Here is a 19,960-nt window from a genome sequence, read left to right on the forward strand (position 1 = left end):
AGCCCCGGAAGGGAAGGCGGGAAGGCGGAAGTCGACGGCCGTGACCCCGCCGTGACTGACAGGCCTCCGGCCGACCAATCAGAGCCTCCCGAAGACCTCGAAGCCCCGCCCCGCGTTCGGGCGTCGCCATGGCAGCCGCTGCGGGAACTTGGGCCTTTTCGCGCCCGGCTGTGGAGAGGATGAGGCAGCTGCTGCTGGAGGGGGGCTTAGCGACCGACTGCCTCCAGGAGGCCATGGCAGGTAGAGACGGACCATAAATGTGAAGGAGTAAAAAAAGAACAACGACAAAAAACTCCTTCTTCCGTTGCCTAGCAACGGGCCAGCCCTCCCATGAGGCAGAGTGAGGCAGCTGCCTCAGGCTGTAGATCAGTCATTCCCCAGCATTCGGCCCTCCAGATGTTTTGGACTACAGTTCCCATCATCCCTGACCACTGGTCCTGCTAGCTAGGGATCATGGGAGTTGTAGGCCAGAACATCTGGAGGGCCGAGGTTGAGGAAGCCTCCTGGGTGCGGCTGGTCCAGGGTCACCCTGGTTGGGCTCCCTCACCAACTGTTCTGTTTGGGGCATCAATAGTTTTTTTACTTACTGTGACATCTTTTGGATGCTTCCCGGATCCCATTCTCCACCAAAAGATCTCCCTGAGAGTTTTCTCCAGGAAGTCAGTTGTGTGTCCCCAGTAGTAGATTACGTCTGGAGTCAGGTATCAGCACCCACAATAATTATGTGCAGGAATCTCCCTTATCTGGGATTTCTAGCTTGCTTGAATCAGCGCCTTCTTTCACATACAAAGCAACATCCCCTGCAGTATGTCCTGTGCCCTTCCTATTGGGTTCATATCCAGAGATAACAGTGTCACACTGGTTCTCTCCAGTGCCATTTTTCTAGAAAACGTGATGCCAGAACTCACCGTGAACATCTCCCTCATTCTCTTAGAATGGCAATGGTGCCCACAGGAGAGGTGCCATAACTGAGTTCTGTCTGGTGAGGTTTGGCTAGGGAAAAGCCCTGGTTCTCTCAGTTCCACCACGTTTCCCTTATGTCCACTATATATCAGTGCTGTCCTCTAAGACCTTAGGCTGTAGATGCTGGGGTTCAAGGAATGTCCAGAGCTGGGAACGCTGCAGGACCTAGGCCTGCACACCTTGCACAGCAGCCTGCTGCCCTCAGGTCCAGTGGAAGGTGCTGTCCTTTGTAGTACAGTCATAACACATGTCACGTCTGCTTCATGTTACTTCCGGGTTTCGCAGTTCGCGCATGCGCAGAAGCACAAAAATGATGTCATGCGCAGAAGTGGCGAATCGCGACCCACGTGTGTGCAGACACGCCACTACGGGTTGCGCTCTTTTCATATTGCAAACGGGCCTCCGGAACGGATCCCGTTTGTAGTCAGAGGTACCACTGTGTTGAAGCAAGGTTCAAAGGCTGGTGAGCTGACTTCGTGTGTGTGTGTGTGTGTGTGTGTGTGCACCTTGAGGGAGGGTGCCATCTGCTCTTTGCCTCAGGCAGCAAGATTGCTTGCACCAGCCCTGGTTGGGTACCCAGGGGGTTGGACTTAGATGGCCCTTGTGGTCCCTTCCCACACTACAGTCCTATAATTTATTGGATTTCTTAACCATCCTTCAACGCACTCCAGGTTACAACAATATCAAAACCAGCTTTTAAACATTTACTATCGGAATAACAGGGTAGGCCCAAATAGAGATATATAGATATACAGATATTTCACATGTCAAAGACTAAGTGTAAAGCGTGGGCGGAGAGAAATTTGGATATGTACAACAAAATATTTAGGGTCCAATTCTTTGGTTTGAGACGCAAGGCTTGGGACTCAAGGGTTCAATCAGTAAGGTTTTAAGACTCCCCCCCCCCCATGATTTAAAAAAACAATGCAGTAGGAGAGATGGTGCGCTATGGGCAGTGCTTTTTTCCTAGGATACGTAGTACCGGCAGCTCTTTTGTTGTTGTTAAAAAGTGTGCCACTTGCTGCAACAATTTCATGATGGGTACCACCACCTATTTTTCTAGGAAAAAAACCACCGGCTATGGTCCCTTTCCCCCTCAGTTTCTGCAACAAAAAAACAGCCAAATGTATATGCCAGCATACCAACAGTGAAAGTACTGTGGCTGTAGCTAACATATAACTTAGGTAAAGGTAAACAGCATTTCCATGTGCTCTGGCTTTCGTCATGATATTCTGTTGCACCAGAAGTGGTTTAGTCCTGCTGGCCACATGACCCAGAAAGCTGTCTGTGGACAAACACCTGCTCCCTCAACCTGAAAGTGGAGATGAGCACCACACCCCATAGTAGAATTCAACAGGACTCAACCATCCAGGGGTCCTTTACCTTACTTATAAAGGTTACTGTTTCCTGCTATATCTAGTGGCATATGAATGACATAAGATGTCAGTATTGTCCACCTAGCTGATCAAAATAAAGATGGCAGATATGTAAAGGTTATGTACCACAAATATGATTGCCACATAGAAAGGATGCAGTACTTGTGACAATTGCTTCCTTTCGTATGAATGGTACACACCCAGAAAAAAGCACTGTATGTAACTGAGATGAATTCAGGACTAATTGCCCTTTAACCAATAGTTATGTATTATCATTAATATCAGTCCATCTCACCTGGCATGGAAAATAGTTTTTTCCAACAAGGTCAAAAATAATAATACAAACACCTAGCTTATTAAAGCACATGCTGTTAATCATACATTAATGGCTAACTGTCGCACACTGGATGCCTTTCTATGCTAATTTTCAAATGCTAATATGAAATCTTAGGCACATTTTCCTGTTAAAGAATTCTGGATGCTGTCGTTTTCCACTCACAAAGTTACAATTCCCAGCAACCCTTAACAACAGGACTGTACCCAGAATTCTTTGAGGGAGAAAATGTGCTTTGAATGTGCTCAAGGATATAGCTATAGAAATAAAAGGTTTTAAAACACTTTTTTTTCTTAAAATATGTTTTCAGATATTGAGAACGATGAGAAAACAGGACGTTTTGTAGTAGGACGGGGAGGCTACCCAAATAAACAGGGCATAATCCAATGTGATGCAGCAGTAATGGAAGGACAACCTGGGCGTTTTGGAGCTGTGGCAGCCTTGCATGGGTATGTATTATACCTTGCTATGCGTCAGAGGTCACCAGCCCGGCACCAAAAACTCTGAGATTATTATTATTTAATTATGCTTTGTCACAGAAAATTTTTTATTGGGACACAGGTGGCGCTGTGGGTTAAAGCCTCAGCGCCTAGGACTTGCCGATCGAAAGGTCGGCGGTTCGAATCCCTGCGGCGGGGTGCGCTCCCGCTGCTCGGTCCCAGCGCCTGCCAACCTAGCAGTCCGAAAGCACCTCCGGGCGCAAGTAGATAAATAGGGACCGCTTACCGGCGGGAAGGTAAACGGTGTTTCCGTGTGCAGCTCTGGCTCGCCAGAGCAGCGATGTCACGCTGGCCATGTGACCCGGAAGTGTCTCCGGACAGCGCTGGCCCCTGGCCTCTTAAAGTGAGATGGGCGCACAACCCCAGAGTCTGTCAAGACTGGCCCGTACGGGCAGGGGTACCTTTACCTTTACCTTTATATGCTTTGTCACAGAAATTTTTTTATTCCTTAGAGCCTAATGGTTTAGCTCTTCATATTTTTATCATTGCATTTAACCATAGAACTCAGTTCTTTAAAAGTATATATGGAACAAACCCCTTCTCAAATTATATTCTTTCTGCTGATAAAGAATTGGAACTCCTCTCACTGTAGCACGAAAGGTCATGGAAGAAACTCCACACAGTTTTTTGGTTGGGGATGGTGCTGTGGCTTTTGCAAAAGACCAAGGCTTCACTGTGGAAGATAACCGAAGTATGATGAGTAAGCAGAGTACAGAAGCTTATCAGGTAACACTCTACTTTGAAGCAATAGTGATGTGATTTTTTTTTTGCAGTAGTAGAATAATTCACATTAGGAATAAATATCCTTGCAGATGTTCTGAGCACCCCTGACTCTCATGAATCATCAAGAAGTCTCTTTGAAGTCATTTCAAACAACAAAGGGGACACCTAATGTGACATTTTCAAAATGTCATGCATCAGATAGTCAGAAATAGAATTCAAATTAACTGACTACTAATATTCTCTTGGCCAAAGTGCTTCCCAACTGCATGGACAGTGGCGTAGCATGGGTTGTCAGCACCCGGGGCAAGGCAAGTAATTTGCGCCCCCTAACCTGTGGATTTGCGCCCCCTAACCCTAACCCCCAGATGCTGCGCCCGGTGCGGCCGGCCCCCCCTGCACCCCCCACACTACGCCACTGTGCATGGACAATGGCATATGTTCATGCTAACTGCTGAGGAAGGATCAGCTATGGGTGTCTTGGAAAGGAGAGAAAAATAGATTGAAATTCTGCTTATTTCTCCTTTCTAAAGTTAACGTTTCTTCATCTCACCTGGCATGAAACTAGCTGGGAAGTTATGCTGCTTCTTAATGCATTGGAAAACCCCTGCCAGTGGCCATGGGCTGTGAGTTGCCAGCCCTTAGAATAGTCCCAAGATTGAGGGTGGAATTCAACTAATGAATCCCATCAGTGTTTTCTCCCTTGTGTGCCCCCACCCCCAAAATTGGCTCTGGGGTGTTTGGAGAACCTGTGGAACAGCACATGGGAGGAGGAGAGTGGAGAATTGTTCTGTCTAGCAAGCCAACAATGCTTGCGCTGACAGAATGATCAGAAGAGCCCAACAATTTCTCCCTCTGAACCCACATACAATTTAGGATTAATCCTTTGAAAGAAACCATGTTTCATTTACAACTTCTGGATGTTACTTATACATAAGAAGATACATTCTGCTTACTTAACAGATTTCTACTTGGGGGGAAAACTATAATTACAAATGGGTGGCATTTGATAGCACAATTCATTCTAGTCTTATCCTTTCTGTAGGAATATTTAGAAAAGGGAAAGAGCTTGAAGAAACATGATACATTGGGTAAGTAATATTTTTATTAAAATAACACTTTTATGGGATGTGCTGGGTCTTCTTTTTGTAATTGTGGAGGCATTAACTTGCCATTTTCTAGTTGTATGTTTATGCTACCAAGAATTTACAAGTACATAAGATGCTGTGGTTAATTAATTCTTATGTATTAACTGGCAACTTTTACAGACTTTCTGAAATAATACAGGAATTAATCTAAGTTTTGGAAACAATCTGGGCTGATTCCAGCATGGTAATTTCCTACATATTCCATTTCCTTATAGCCAAGCATGCGGGTCTTCATGTAGTGTGTCATGCATGACAGCAGCGTCTACATTTATCTCAATGAAGACGTGAACATGTGCAGAAGGCTGCAGCAAATAGATGTTGTCTTTCTCAGATGACAGTGTGTATGGGCATGGTTTCTTTTCTGTATGTCAGAATACATCTCTACATGTATACAGACATACAGAATACATGTATGTCAGATACATCTCTAGTTTAAATGTAGCCCCATTTTTAGTACGCATAGAATATCAAGAAAGCTTCAATATAAATGACACTGTGCCTGGAAAATTCAGGGAGCTGCCGTGAGATCATGGAATATAGCATGCTCTCTAATTCATCCTAATAACTTCATTTTCGGTGGCCAGGGGACCAGTAGGAAGTAAATAGAACTTATTGCTAGATCTTATTACTTGAAGGCCTACAGAAATCTAGGTTAGGCATTCTTCTGCCTAGTGCATTCCATTCCAGAAAATGTTGCCCTATTTAGTATCCTGCAAAAGTTTGTACATCCTGTTCTTTGTTCAGCCTCAAGAGGGTGCTATGGCTTAATAAAAGCTATAAGAAAATTGTTAAGGTTGGATTTAAAGGAAATGGTGGCTAGGAAAGGTATTTAATTTCTGCCTTGAAATAATTGAAAATCACCTGGCAATTATTCCAGCTCTAGCAATTGTGCCTACCATCTCCATTACAAGAGGCAACATAAATACATGGGCTCTAAGGGCGCTTAGGATAGGATCTAAGCCTTATAGTGCAATCCTATACATGTCTACTCAGAATAAGCCATTTTGATTTCAGTGAGTCTTACTCCTAGGTAAGTGAGTAAATGATTTCAGCCTCAAAGCGACATTGTAAATATCCAGTTGACAGAACAACTGTAAGCAGTTGCCTCCCAATCCTTTGCAAGTTTGTTTGAAAATGAGTCCAGTGTCACTCCCAAGTACAGTAGGTACAATCACAGGGTTTTTAAAATTAATTTAAGGGTAAATCTTCCACCTTCTTAAAAAAAATCACTGTGTTCATACATATTCCCATGTTAGATACGCACAACAGAAGTGGTGAAGCTAGCAGCGCACAAACATTTCTATGGAACAGCTACCATTTCCCCTTTCTTGTTAAGACGTGGCACAAGTCCTGATCTAGGATTGAAAGAGTCATCACTATTAATGAATAGGAGGGGTGGGAGAAGAGAAGTATCTTAGGCTGTGTTTTCCTATTGTAGCCACTTTGAACTTTCAGGAAACCCTTTCTCAATTCATTAGTCGCTGCTGTCTTCCATTGAAACAGAAGATTCTATTAAGTTTCTCTCAGGGAGACGTTGAACTTTTCTTTTTAAAGACCCCAAGAGCTGTATATTGATAAATACTTTAGATTTTAAAACAATAACTTTGTTCCAAAAGTGTTCTGCATATTTAGGATGGAAGAAATGCAGCATTTTTCTTGGGATGAAGACAGTCCAATAGGCATCTGTGAAAGTCACGTCAAAACTACCGCGCTCTCTTTTTCAGCAGTGCCACATTTCTTGTTTTGGCTGTTTCCAGAATGCAACTTAAAGCCTTATAAACACTTGCAAGGCCAGTTTGGCCAGAGGCAGTAGTGCACAATAAAGAGCAGGTATACTGCAGATAATAATGGCTCTATAACACAAACTATTGTTATGTTCCCCAAATCATCAAAGACTCATGGAAATTTGGTGTTGGGTTTGATATTTCTGCTGGTTCTAAAACAGCACCAAGTTTAGCCTCTCAAATAGTTATTGTGTGCTAGGCAGCATATAAAAAATGAAAGATAATCTAAATGCAGTTGCTTGACATCTAGGTGTAAAGTGATGTCTGAAAAGATGTTTCAGTAGAAATTATGACAATTAATTGTTTACACTGGCAGATACTTAGTACCTGTACAATATGCCTGAATGCACGTATATAAACAATCTCAAAATAATCCAAAATATTCAGATAATTTTAAGATCACATATCACAGTGAGACTAGTTAAACATGATTCTGGGTTAATGCATGTAACAGGGGCATCAGAAGCAGACTTCTCTGCCCCCACTTTCCCCACGGCTACCCTCTCAAAGTGGAAGGGTTGGTTAACAAGTGTACTAGTGCAGAATTTATCCAATATATACTTCTTTTATCTGGATCTCTCTTTATTCCAGATATCATAGCCGCATGCTTGTTTTTTTAAAACAATACAGTGGTACCTCAGGTTACAAACTCCGCTAACCAGGAAGTGGTTGCTCCAGGTTAAGAAATTTGCCCCAGGATAAGAACAGAAATCGTGTGCTAGCGGTGCAGCGGTAGCAGGAGGCCCCATTAGCGAAAGTGTGCCTCAGGTTAAGAACTGTTTCAGGTTAAGAACAGACCTCTGGAACGAATTAAGTTCTTAATCCGAGGTACCACTGTATTGAATTCTACAGTGCACTCACCCATATTATTAGAGTCCTTTCTAAGTTGCAAGGTGACAGTATAGCAGACTGGGGATGAAATGAAGATGCCATCTGGGTTTCACTCTGTTGTCTAGGAAATTTCAGATAAATATTCCTGTATTTTTTAAAATGGGGAAATTATAAAATTTCAGTAGAGACTGTTATTTGAAGCAATATTCCTAGTGTTGCTTGGTAAGTTAATTCTATTATTCTATTTTTGTCTTTTCATTAGGTTTGATTGCCTTGGATACCTTTGGAAATATAACAGTTGGTAAGAGGGAGCAGCATAAACAAAATAAATAATGAGTTTCATCCCTGCCTTATGTTATACAACTGCTGCTAATTAGCTTTGTGGGTCTTCTCATCATTTACAGGAAGGGAAATAATACACTTACCGAAATAATACACTTACCGCACCTAGTTTTTTGGGGGGGGGAAATAAAGGGGGGGAATTTCCTTTATTTCCCCCCCAAAACCAGGTCGGGGAAACCGAACCACGTCGAGGAACAGCGGGATGGCGGCGCTGCGCCTCCCTGCTGTCCCCCGAGCTTGTGGGGCTGGCTGATGTCTGCCCGGCACGAGGGGCGCTCTGCTTCAGGGTGCTCCTCGTGCCGGGCGGCATGCTGCTATCCGCAGTGTGGGGAGCCCTGCAGGGAACTCCCACAGGGCTGCCTAGTCTGCGGATGTCTTCCTGAAGCCTGGAGAGCGAGAGGGGTTGGTGCGCACCGACCCCTCTCACTCTCCAAGCTTCAGCGAGAGTCTGCATTCGCCCCATAGGACGCACCCAGATTTCCCCTTCATTTTTGGAGGGGGGAAAGTGCGTCCTATAGGGCGAAAAATACGGTACTTAATTGGAGGGGAGAAGGAAGCAGAATCTGTCATGAGAAATATCCATCTGTGTTAATATTTAAAGGGGACTTACGAACCCTTAAAAAAATAGAGCTTGATTACAATTGTTAGCACTGTGTAACATTCACAGTCAGTGACTACAGCAGAATTTGTTAGTGGAGAAGCTGTGTCATTTGACAGTTTTTCACCGAGGATATTAACCAAACGCATGAAAGATGGTGAGGTGTGTCTTTGTGGCGAATAAACGATAATGATTCAGTTAGCCCCATCATTTCCGCTATCTCATGTAACCATTCTTCTATTGCTATCAGAATAACCAATAACCAATATTTTACTGACTTGAAAAAAAATGTTTAGGGGTTTCTACTTCTGGAGCACCTTTTAAATATCCAGGAAGAGTGGGAGATTCTCCGATGCCGGGATGTGGGCTGTATGCTGATAAAGAGGTATGCCAAGATAAATTGTATGCAGCATAGGAATGGCAGTAGGATACAGCATTTAGAAACAAGTAGTCAACCATAAAATTCCTAAAAAGTAACTTGAGTAGTAACAGTATTTCCCACTCCACTGTCAGCAATAGTTCTGTGATCACACAGGTATCTCTGGAACAGTTAGTAATATTGATTTTGTTATATTTCAGAAGTGTATAGAAACACAAATATTCAGAAGTTTCTCTTCAACCAGGCATTTGGCTGATTAATATTACTATTCATTTAAATGTGTCTATGGAAGAAAGGGTTACTGGCTTCTTTTGATTTTATTTTATTATGTGTTTTGTATTTTTATGTTATGAACTGCCCTGTGATCTTCGGATAACGGGCGGTATACATATTTCATTAAAGAAATATAGTTACAGTGGTACCTCGCAAGACGAAATTAATTCGTTCTGCGAGTTTTTTCGTCTTGCGAATTTTTCGTCTTGCGAATTTTTCGTCTTGCGAAGCACGGTAAGTTTAACTTACCAAATGGCTGCAAAAGAAGTTATGAGTTGCTCCTCGAAGTCAAGTCGCAACTGCACCTCTTCAAGCAATGCACCCTGGGTATTAACGGTTTTAAGAAAAAGGAAACAAACTTGCAAGACGTTTTCGTCTTGCGAAGCAAGCCCATAGGGAAATTCGTCTTGCGAAGCAACTCAAAAAACGAAAAACCCTTTCGTCTTGCGAGTTTTTGGTCTTACGAGGCATTCGTCTTGCGAGGTACCACTGTACTAAAAACACACAAGTATAGAAAACAGTTCAAGGTAGGAAAGAGCCTTGCCACACAATCCTTTACATCTTTACTGTGACGTAAGTCTTACTGTGGTCACTGGGGCTTACTTTCTGGTCAGGTGTGCAAAGGATTGCAGCCTTAACAACCAAAATTGTTTCCATCCATTGCCACTTTTTAGGATGACCTTGTAGAAGTTGAAGCCAGTTGCATTTACTTGACAACAAAACAAATATGTGACACCTGGTTAGTTTCAAAACCACTCTGAACATTTTGCATGTTGTCTTTTGCTCTGTTTCATTAGACCATGGACACAATTTGCATAAATGTGAATAGAGTAATTTGAACAAACAAAAAAGGATGAAAGAATTTTCCCTGTGAGCGAAGTGATAATTCCTTTTTTTCCCGATCACACACCTGGTCTCTCTCTAGAGGTTGTGAACTCTCCTTCCTTGGAGGTTTTTAAGCAGAGGTTGAATTACCACCTGGCATGGATGCTTTAGTTGGGATTCCTGTACTGCAGGGATTGGACTAAATGATCCAACTCTACAATGTTGTCAATCAACATTTGATAATCTCCTTCTACCGGTCCACAATAGAAAGTGTCCTTTCATATTGCGTCACAGTGTGGGATGCTGGTTTGACATCAACTGATAGGAAGTGCCTACAGAGGGTGGTAAATATAGCACAAGATATTATGGGCTGTCCCATGAATCCGCTGGATGAAATAGCGGAAGAACGTCGCCTCAGGAGAGTGAGGAAAATTCTCAGGGATGATTCACACCCTGGCCGGCACTTTCTCGATCTCCTGCCCTCGGGTAGAAGATAAAGAAGCATGCTTAGTCGCACCAACAGGGTAAAGAACAGCTTCTATCCGTGGGCTGTTAGGCTGCTGAATGAAAAGATAAGAACAGGGCAACTGACTTTCAGGTTTGGTGGGTGTGCGTCAGTAAACGAGGGGAATTAAGACTAAGAGAGCTGAGTGGGGGGGTGCTTGTGTAATCTCACTGTATACAAGTTGTGCAAGTGACAATAAAGTACAGTGGTACCCCGCAAGACAAACGCCTCGGAAGACGAAAAACTCGCTAGACGAAGGAGTTTTTCGTTTTCTTAGCCGCTTTGCAAGACGCATTTCCCTATGGGCTTGCTTCGCAAAACAAAGCTTGCCCCGCAAGCTCCGGGGATAGCGGGGAAGCGCAGCGCATCTTCCCCGCTGTCCCCGGACCTCTTTTGAAGCAAGGGGCGGCGGGTAGAAGATCGCTTCTCCCCGTTGCCAGCCCCGCAATCTCCGGGGACAGAGGGGAAGTGCCGCGCGCCTTCCCCTCTCTCCCTGGACCCCTTTTGAACCAAGGGGCAGCAACGGGGAGAAGCGATTCTCCCTGCTGCCCCTTCCCTTGCTTTAAAACAGGTCCGGGGACAGAGGGGAAGGCGCGCGGCGCTTCCCCTCTGTCCCCGGAGGGTCTCCATAGAAACGCATTGATTGATTTTCAATGCCTTCCTATGGGAAACCGAGCTTCGCAAGACGAAAAACTTGCAAGAAGAAAAAACTTGCGGATCGAATTAATTTCGTCTTGCGAGGCACCACTGTACAGTGGTGCCCCGCAAGACGAATGCCTCGCAAGATGAAAAACCCGCAAGACGAAAGGGTTTTTCGGTTTTTGCGACGCTTCGCTAGACGATTTTCCCTATGGGCTTGCATCGCAAGACGAAAGCCCATAGGGAAATCTCAGGGACCTTTTTTTAAATGCTGGCGGTGGGGAGCAAAGCCTTTTCCCCCCCTCCGGACTTCAGAAGAGGTCCAGGAAGGCCGGTGGGGCGAAAGGCTTTGCTCCCCACCGCCAGCATTTTAAAAGCAGTCCGGGATAGCAGGGAAGCGCTTCCCGCTATCCCGGACGGCTTTTGAAGGCAGGCGGGGGGAGCAAATACTTTCGCCCCCGCCGGCCTTCCTGGACCTCTGCCTTTCTCCCAGAAAGGCAGGCAGGGGGGAGCAAAGACCTTTGCCCCCCGCCCGCCTTCGGAAGAGGTCCAGGACCTCTTCCGAAGGCGGGCGGGGGGCAAAAGTCTTTGTCCCCCTGCCTGCCTTCCCGGGGGCTTTTAAATCGCCCCGGGACAGCTGAGAATTCCTCCCCTGTTGTGGGGCGATTTTAAAATGCTGACGGGCGGCAGCGCTGCCGCCCGCCAGCATTTTAAGATCGCCCCGGACAACGGAAAAGTCCTCCGCTGTCCCTGGGCGATCTTAAAATGCTGGCGGGCGGCAGCGAAGTCTTCGCTGCCGCCCGCCAGCATTTTAAGATCGCCCCGGGACAGCGGAAAAGTCTCCGCTGTCCCGGGGGCTTTTAAAATGCTGGCGGGCGGCAGCGAATCCTTCGCTGCCGCCCGCCAGCATTTTAAGATCGCCCCGGGACAGCGGAAAAGTCTCCGCTGTCCCGGGAAGGCAGGCGGGGGGGGGAAGCAAAGACTTTCGCCCCCGCCAGCCTTCAGAAGAGGTCGGGGGACAGACTGTCCCCAGACCTGGTCTGAAGGCGGTTCGGTTTCCATAGGAACGCATTAATTGATTTTTAATGCATTCCTATGGGAAACCGTGCTTCGCAAGACGAAAAACTCGCAAGACGAAAAGACTTGCGGAACGAATTAATTTCGTCTTGCGAGGCACCACTGTATTTCAAATTCTGTGATTCTATGATTGTGCTCAGAAGGAATATGCTGGTTAATTGCAACCTATTATGCGTTTCCCCCCATCTTATTTATATAAAGTTCCTTCTCTTTAAGATGGCGGAAAAGGCAACATTTTGCAACAGGGAAACCTCTTGTCCTTTTTGAAATGTCGAGGTCTGTCTTCAAGATGAGTGAGTGATTAATAATAATAATAATAATAATAGCAGCAACCCTAAATGTGGTTGGGAAGCAATGGAGCCACCATTGCATGCAAAGCCCTGCTACTCACAGCAACCAGGGTGGAAGGGGGACATTTTTTTGTTCTTATTATTTTGCTATACCAGCTCCAGACTGGAGTAACCAAGGGGCTTAGAGTGAGCCCTTGCCTGGACAGGATAGAGAGGTAGCTTTACCCTGCTCTCCCCTCTCCCCTGTTTCTGTTCCTTACACTGGCCACTCCTGGCAGTAGCTTCTCAACCACCCACACTTTCAGTGGGTGCAACAGGGGCATCTGTTGCAGCGGAGCCCACCTGCCAGCAGAGAGACACCTCCACCTAATTCTTACCTTTCCCAGCCCTGCTGATCAGGGAGTTAGAATTGTGCTGTCAATTTCTTTATGGCTCTGAGAATAATTAATCCAGATCATCCTACTTCCGAAGTAATATCTTTCTTTCTTTCTAGGTAGGAGCTGCAGTAGGTATGTATTAGTAGTAATAATTAAAAGATTTGCATACCTGTTTATGTTTAAATACATTCATGCATATCTAGAGCTGAAATCTCCCATGAACCAGTTAACGTCCTTGATGTTCATTTTTACTACAGGTTCTTTTAGAGTTTATCTTGCCGGTAGTTTAACTGGCCTTCCAAGAATCCACACATTATGGAAACATTTACCTCTTGTACTCATGCCAGAAATGAAAAATGTCCACTTTTCTATTTTAAAGGGTTCTAAACTCGGTCCCAGCGCCTGCCAACCTAGCAGTTCGAAAGCACCTCCGGGTGCAAGTAGATAAATAGGGACCGCTTACCAGCGGGAAGGTAAACGGCGTTTCCATGTGCGGCTCTGGCTCGCCAGAGCAGCGATGTCACGCTGGCCACGTGACCCGGAAGTGTCTCCGGACAGCGCTGGCCCCTGGCCTCTGAAGTGAGATGGGCGCACAACCCCAGAGTCTGTCAAGACTGGCCCGTACGGGCAGGGGTACCTTTACCTTTACCTTTAAACACTTCAGGCCATCTTCCTGCTTCCCAGATCAAGATTCTGTTTTGCTGAGCTCATGTTGGTGCAGTTGTTGAAAGGAGCACACTAGCCAGAAATAACAAAGCAATGCTAGGATATGAGATCAGGAAGAGCGAGTATATGATGTTACTCAACAGGACTATTCAGAGACTAGTTGGGCCATGAACACAGTTTTAAAAGGAAGAATATATCTGTGGTGAGGATGGGGGAGAAAGTTTGCATTTGAAGGCAAGCCTATCTAATCCACACTTTCCAAAACAATACATGACCACAACCATCCTCCGAAGCTTTCACTTTCTGAAGGATGATTGGCGGGAATGGCCACACAACCTTTTTCCTAGCATGTAGGGTGTGTGTGTAGCTTTATTTTTCTAATCTGAAATTCAGTTCTAAACATTTCCAAATCAGTTTGCAATGGGTTTTTTTTTCTTAAAAAAAGTCCTCATACATGCATACTTGCAAACTATTTTTCCGATATAATGCAATACATACATACATACATACATACATACACACACATTATATGCACACTTTAGATGTATTTTAGAATAAAGGTAAAGGTACCCCTTACCGTTAGGTCCAGTCGCGGATGACTCTGGGGTTGTGGCACTCATCTCGCTCTATAGGCCGAGGGAGACAGCATTTTCCACAGACAGCTTCCGGGTCATGTGGCCAGCATGACTAAGCCGCTTACCAGACTAGCGAAAGGCCATGACAAAACCATACAGACCACCAAATCTATATATAAAAACAGAACCTCTGCCTAAACCATCAGAATCATAGAACACAGGTGCATGCATAACTTAAGGGTCTCCACATAGCATACAGTATTTTCCCATTTAGACCTTTGAATCTCACAGTTTACTGCAATTTTATCCTGATCTTCTTCCTAATCTTTCTTGCCACCACATTATGGGTCGCTGGGGCATTAACATCATTATTCTATGTAATTTGCACTTTAGGAAACAATATGTGAATTGAAACTCATCAATTATTCAAAATTTGTACTTCTCTGAATTTTGTGTGGCAGTTCTCTAGCCAAGTAACGTTTACAAAAATGCATATAGTAGGGTAAAGGGTGTGTAAAATGCATATAATATATTACAAAATAGGGGATGCGGGTGGCACTGTGGTCTAAACCACAGAGCCTAGGACTTGCCGATCAGAAGGTTGGCGGTTCGAATCCCCGCGAAGGGGTGAGCTCTCATTGCTCGGTCCCTGCTCCTGCCAACTTAGCAGTTCAAAAGCACGTCAAAGTGCAAGTAGATAAATAGGTACCGCTCTGGCGGGAAGGTAAACTGTGTTTCTGTGCGCTGCTCTGGTTCGCCTTAGTTTGGTAAGCGGCTTAGTCATGCTGGCCACATGACCCGGAAGCTGTCTGCGGAAAATGCTGTCTCCCTCGGCCTATAGAGTGAGATGAGTGCCACAACCCCAGAGTCATCCGCGACTGGACCTAACGGTAAGGGGTACCTTTACCTTTATTCTAAAATACATCTAAAGTGTGCATATAATGTGTGTATGTATGTATGTATTGCATTATATCGGAAAAATAGTTTGCAAGTATGCATGTATGAGGACTTTTTTTAAGAAAAAAAACCCATTGCAAACTGATTTGGAAATGTTTAGAACTGAATTTCAGATTAGAAAAATAAGAAACGGAGAAACCAAAATGGACAGATTTGCCCATTTGTAGTCTGTGCAAGGCAGTTTCCTATAGTTTTGCCGTGCCCTTGAAGTCAGGCAAAGGGAAACTGGAATGTTGAAGAAATCATTATTGCAGCAATATCTGCCGATAAACAAAGGAAACATTAATCCTCCCCTCCAAAAAAAGAGGGAGAGACCTGAAATATGTAGGTTTATTGGTTCCCCTGCACATAGCCTGTTGTTACAATTTCATACCTTGGCTAATTGAAATAGGAATACCCTGTAGCCTCTTTCCTTTTAATTTTTTTTAAAACACCTATCCTAATCTCATGCACTAACCTTGTTATGCTAATGCTAGTATTTTCTGTTGCTCTAGCAAGGGCTTAGCAAAACTGCCACACCTGTTTCCAAGATGCTTGGATAACTGCTAAGAACTGTTTGGCTTTTTAGTCCTTAGAAATACACATTCACCTAAAGCGTTTTGAGGGATGAATAAGGATCATGTACAAATGTTTATTGCTAAAAAAGTATCCCAGCCATAATTGCCAATGTTATCTGTTTGTTATTTATTATATTTATATCCCAGTTTTCTCTAAGGACTTCCAAGTGATTTACATAGGAGTCCTTCTCCCCATTTTAACCTCACAATAAGGCTGTGAGGTCAGTTAGGCTGAGAGTGAGTGATTGACCTGTGAGTTTCATAGCTTAGTGTTGCTAACCCGCCAAAATTACTCATCAACCACACAGTCACATAAATCTTTTACAGTGCAATCCTGTATGTCTCTGCTACAGTATAAGCACCATTGCGTTCAGCAGGATTTACCATAGTGTTTGTAGGTTTGCAGCCTTACAGTGCAATCCTATTCTTGTTTACTCAGATGTAGGCCTCATTATAGTTACAGTTGCTTCTACCTCTTTGCCTTGGATTGCAGCCTCAGTCTCTATTTGCTAAAAGCATGGGGTGGAAAACAACACAGGTTTTGTAAAATTTATCTGACTGGAGGCGATTTTTGCCATTGTGATACAGTGGTACCTCAGGTTAAGTACTTAATTCATGCCGGAGGTCCGTACTTAACCAGAAACTGTTCTTAACCTGAAGCACCACTTTAGCTAATGGGGCCTCCCGCTGCTGCCGCACCGCCTGAGCACGATTTCTGTTCTCATCCTGAAGCAAAGTTCTTAACCCAAGGTACTATTTCTGGGTTAGCAGAGTCGGTAACCTGAAGTGTATGTAACCTGAAGTGTATGTAACCTGAGGTACCACTGTACAAGCTACTAAATCCAAAACAATACAGAGAGTACAAGAAAATATACTTTGGGAACAGTCTAGTCGAAGTGTTTCTCTGTTGGTATTATCCACTGAAACCAGACAACATTGTCCTACTCCAACAATGTATGATAGAAGAGGAGTGATTTGTATATAGATGCATTGCAATTCTGTTTTCTTATTTCCAGAAGTTAACACAGAACGCTTATTCACAAGTAAATCTTTTTTTAACCCATCAGCTACTGGTGATGGAGACAAGATTATGTGTTTCTGTCCTTGTTTTCATGCAGCCCTGTTAATGAAACAGGTATGTCATCAGTGGGTTTCAAGCATGCCTACTTTGAAGCACTATCATTAAGAGCATCACTGGGAGAGAGGAGAGGAAGAGAGACTAGCTCAGGGGTCAGCAATCTTTTGTAGCCGTGGGCCAGTCCACCATCCCTCAGACCATGTGGTGGGCCGGACTATATGGGGGGGAGTGAACGAATTCCTGTGCCACACAAATAACCCAGAGATGCATTTAAAATAAAAGGACACATTCTACTCATGTAAAAACACGCTGATTCCCGGACCGTCCGCGGGCCGGATTTAGAAGGCGATTGGACCAGATCCAGCCCCCGAGCCTTAGTTTGCCTATCCCTGGACTAGCTAGTAAGGGCAAAGGAAGTGGTTTTCAACCATAATGTGTTGACTAGAAATGATTGAAGCCTCCTGCTTCAGGGCGGTGTAGATTCTAAAGAAATTGTTTGGGGCAACAGTCCCTTTCAAGGAACATATCTCTGACATAGGTGATTGAAAAGAGCAGAAGGATAGGCCAAATGGTAGGCAGAAGCTGAAAACATCAGTACAGTGATACCTCAGGTTAAGTACTTAATTCGTTCCAGAGGTCCGTACTTAACCTGAAACTGTTCTTAACCTGAAGCACCACTTTAGCCAATGGGGCCTCCTGCTGCCGTCGTGCCGCCAGAGCTTGATTTCTGTTCTCATCCTGAAGCAAAGTTCTTAACCTGAAGCACTATTTCTGGGTTAGCGGAGTCTGTAACCTGAAGCATATGTAACCTGAAGCATATGTAACCTGAGGTACCACTGTAGTCAAAGTTAGCTAGTTAAAGTTGAGGACAGAGTACTGAAGAGGGTGCAGGCTAGACTCTAGCACTTTATATGTAAAACATTCTACCCCTTGTCTGTTCATGGAAGCTTGCCAGCCCTGTTAAAACCTTTACCCAGCCCTCTTAATACAAGAAAGCGAGGCTCTGTTAGGAAGTTCTGTTCACTAGACCACTTTCTTACGGACCCTTGTGAGACCATTCGTGCAAACCAATCACAGAGGGACTAGACACTTTTCACCAGTTTGTTAGAGGTGGTGGCAATCCATTGATCAGCAGCACAATTCTAAGATAAGGATTGTGAGTTCTAATATAAGAATTCTTCTTGCACAAATAAATCTAGGCACATGCTCCTGATCAATGAAATTGCCACAGAATGTCCTTGTGGCATTTTCTGCAGAGTTGTAATCCTTCCGTTGCCCTCTGTTGAACAGTCCAAATTATGCCTTGCAGTGTACTGTGTGATTTAATGTATAAACAGATAAAATGAAGAGCAATGTGCATCTGTTTTTACATTGCGGTCTGTTGGTCAATGTAAGCAGCATTGAGAGGGCAGGAATTAAAACTTGCTTAGAAACATAGAATAGAAATGAGTGGCGAAAGAAACTTGTTTTAGGTTTTGTTTACCTTTCAGGGCTTGTCTCCCATGGATGCATGCCAGACTGTTGTCCAGGATATCCTCCAGAGAACAGGAAAGGAAAATATGTTTGAACTTGGAATAATTGCAATGAATATGAAGGTACACAAAGACAAGTGTTTCCCCACGTCTTCTTGGTTGATCATGGCTATGATAACTTATTTCCTATTTACCTTTCATCGTATATCCCACATATGGGATAATGTAGCAAGCTAGCCTAGATTATGACTAAACAGGGACAAAATGGTAGGATGGGAGTTGCTGCAATAATAATTGAGGCAAATCAAATAGGATATTAATGGATCCTAATTTATTCATCTTTTTTTCCCCTTGTGGATTTCTAATGTTTAGGGAGAAGTTGGAGCTGCTTCGTCAATTCCATTCCCATACTGCATCTGGTCTCAGGGAAAGGACTCTGTAGAGCAATTGATGCAACAATGCTAACAACTTTGAAAGGATCAAAGAAAAAAATATTCTGTACCTCTTGCGCCCAGGTTCAGAGTCACATCCACCTTTATCTTGTGACATTTCCTTTTCTTGTGTAAAGTATTGGGGAGGGGAATCTAAATTGAGACTTTTCATCAGAAGGTCTATGGGTATATGAGAACTTCAGCCTATACCTAATCAAGAAACTGATTTGTTATGGCCAAGCTGGACAATACATTAAAATGTGCAGTTACTGTTCATCTTTATACCATGTATGCCAGGGAGCCAGCCAGCAATAACTCACACAAAGTACATGAAGTAACACTTTATTAGAGAAAACAAGGCCTGCTCTGGGTGTTCTGGGAGACCAGGGCAGAGGGGAGCTGGTCGCAGCAGGAGGGGGAGACTCCCTGGCTTCTTCAGCAGTCTCCCTCCACTCTGCCTCTTGACACACCCACCCTGCCTCTCCTGCTTCTGGACTGCTCTCTGCCACAGCCTCTTCTTGCTCACTAAACCCTGTTACCTCTTCAGATTCTGACACCTCCTCCCAGGTTTGCCCCTCTTCTCCCTCTGATCACTCATTGTTGTTCCACGACCAATCTCCAGGTTCTCAGCCATCTTCCCCAGGCTCTGAGCTGTGTTCCCCATGCGATTCCCCAGCTGCTGCCTCCCACCATTGACACCGTGTGTGAGAGAGAATAAAGACCTTGAACTGAGGAGGATTTTAACTCTTTCTCCCCTCTGTTGTGATCATTACGAAATCACACCCACCCTCAGCTGCTGTTCATTCCAGGAAGAAAACTGCCATTAACACCAATGACAGCTTCTCTCCTAAGGCAAATAGCAGCTTCAGTTATGAGGTGGCATTTGGAAACTAGCCAGAATAGCTCCACTCATGGAAGAAAATGGTAAGACCATAGATATATTAAGGGGGGTGGAGTTCTGCTTTTTTTAAAAAAGAAACCTTTCATAATATGCTTATACTGTGTTTCCCTGAGAGTATTTTTGCAAATGTATAATGCTCTCTTGTGTCTAATATTAATTAAAAATGCAAAAAAACTGCAAAAATGCCATATTTCCATATTACATACAGACATCACAGGTTCATTCTCGGGAGTAAATGAAAGCTAGCGCTGTATTTATTAAGGGAAAGCCTTTTCAATAAAACTATACATGCTTTAAGTTATACATGCTTTGTCCAGACTTTTTAAAAAAATAAAAGTCGCTCTGGGATGCATAGAGCAGAA

At 44.2% G+C, this 19,960-nt stretch overlaps 1 protein-coding gene across 1 annotated transcript; it reads left to right on the forward strand.

The window, feature by feature from the left end:
- The first annotated feature begins 107 nt into the window (after window positions 1-107).
- Window positions 108-19,899, forward strand: LOC309367180 (N(4)-(Beta-N-acetylglucosaminyl)-L-asparaginase-like). Its single transcript, XM_081906555.1, has 10 exons — window positions 108-240; window positions 2,984-3,122; window positions 3,743-3,899; window positions 4,939-4,984; window positions 7,919-7,957; window positions 8,893-8,981; window positions 13,078-13,093; window positions 16,784-16,851; window positions 18,285-18,389; window positions 18,639-19,899. The coding sequence occupies exons 1-10, from the start codon at window positions 129-131 to the stop codon at window positions 18,729-18,731; spliced, it is 864 nt and encodes a 287-aa protein (XP_081762681.1). The 5' UTR covers window positions 108-128; the 3' UTR covers window positions 18,732-19,899.
- The last annotated feature ends 61 nt before the right edge of the window (window positions 19,900-19,960 follow it).

The sequence above is a fragment of the Podarcis melisellensis genome, assembly GCF_964234715.1.
Source record: "Podarcis melisellensis genome assembly, chromosome: 3".
NCBI lineage: Eukaryota > Metazoa > Chordata > Lepidosauria > Squamata > Lacertidae > Podarcis > Podarcis melisellensis.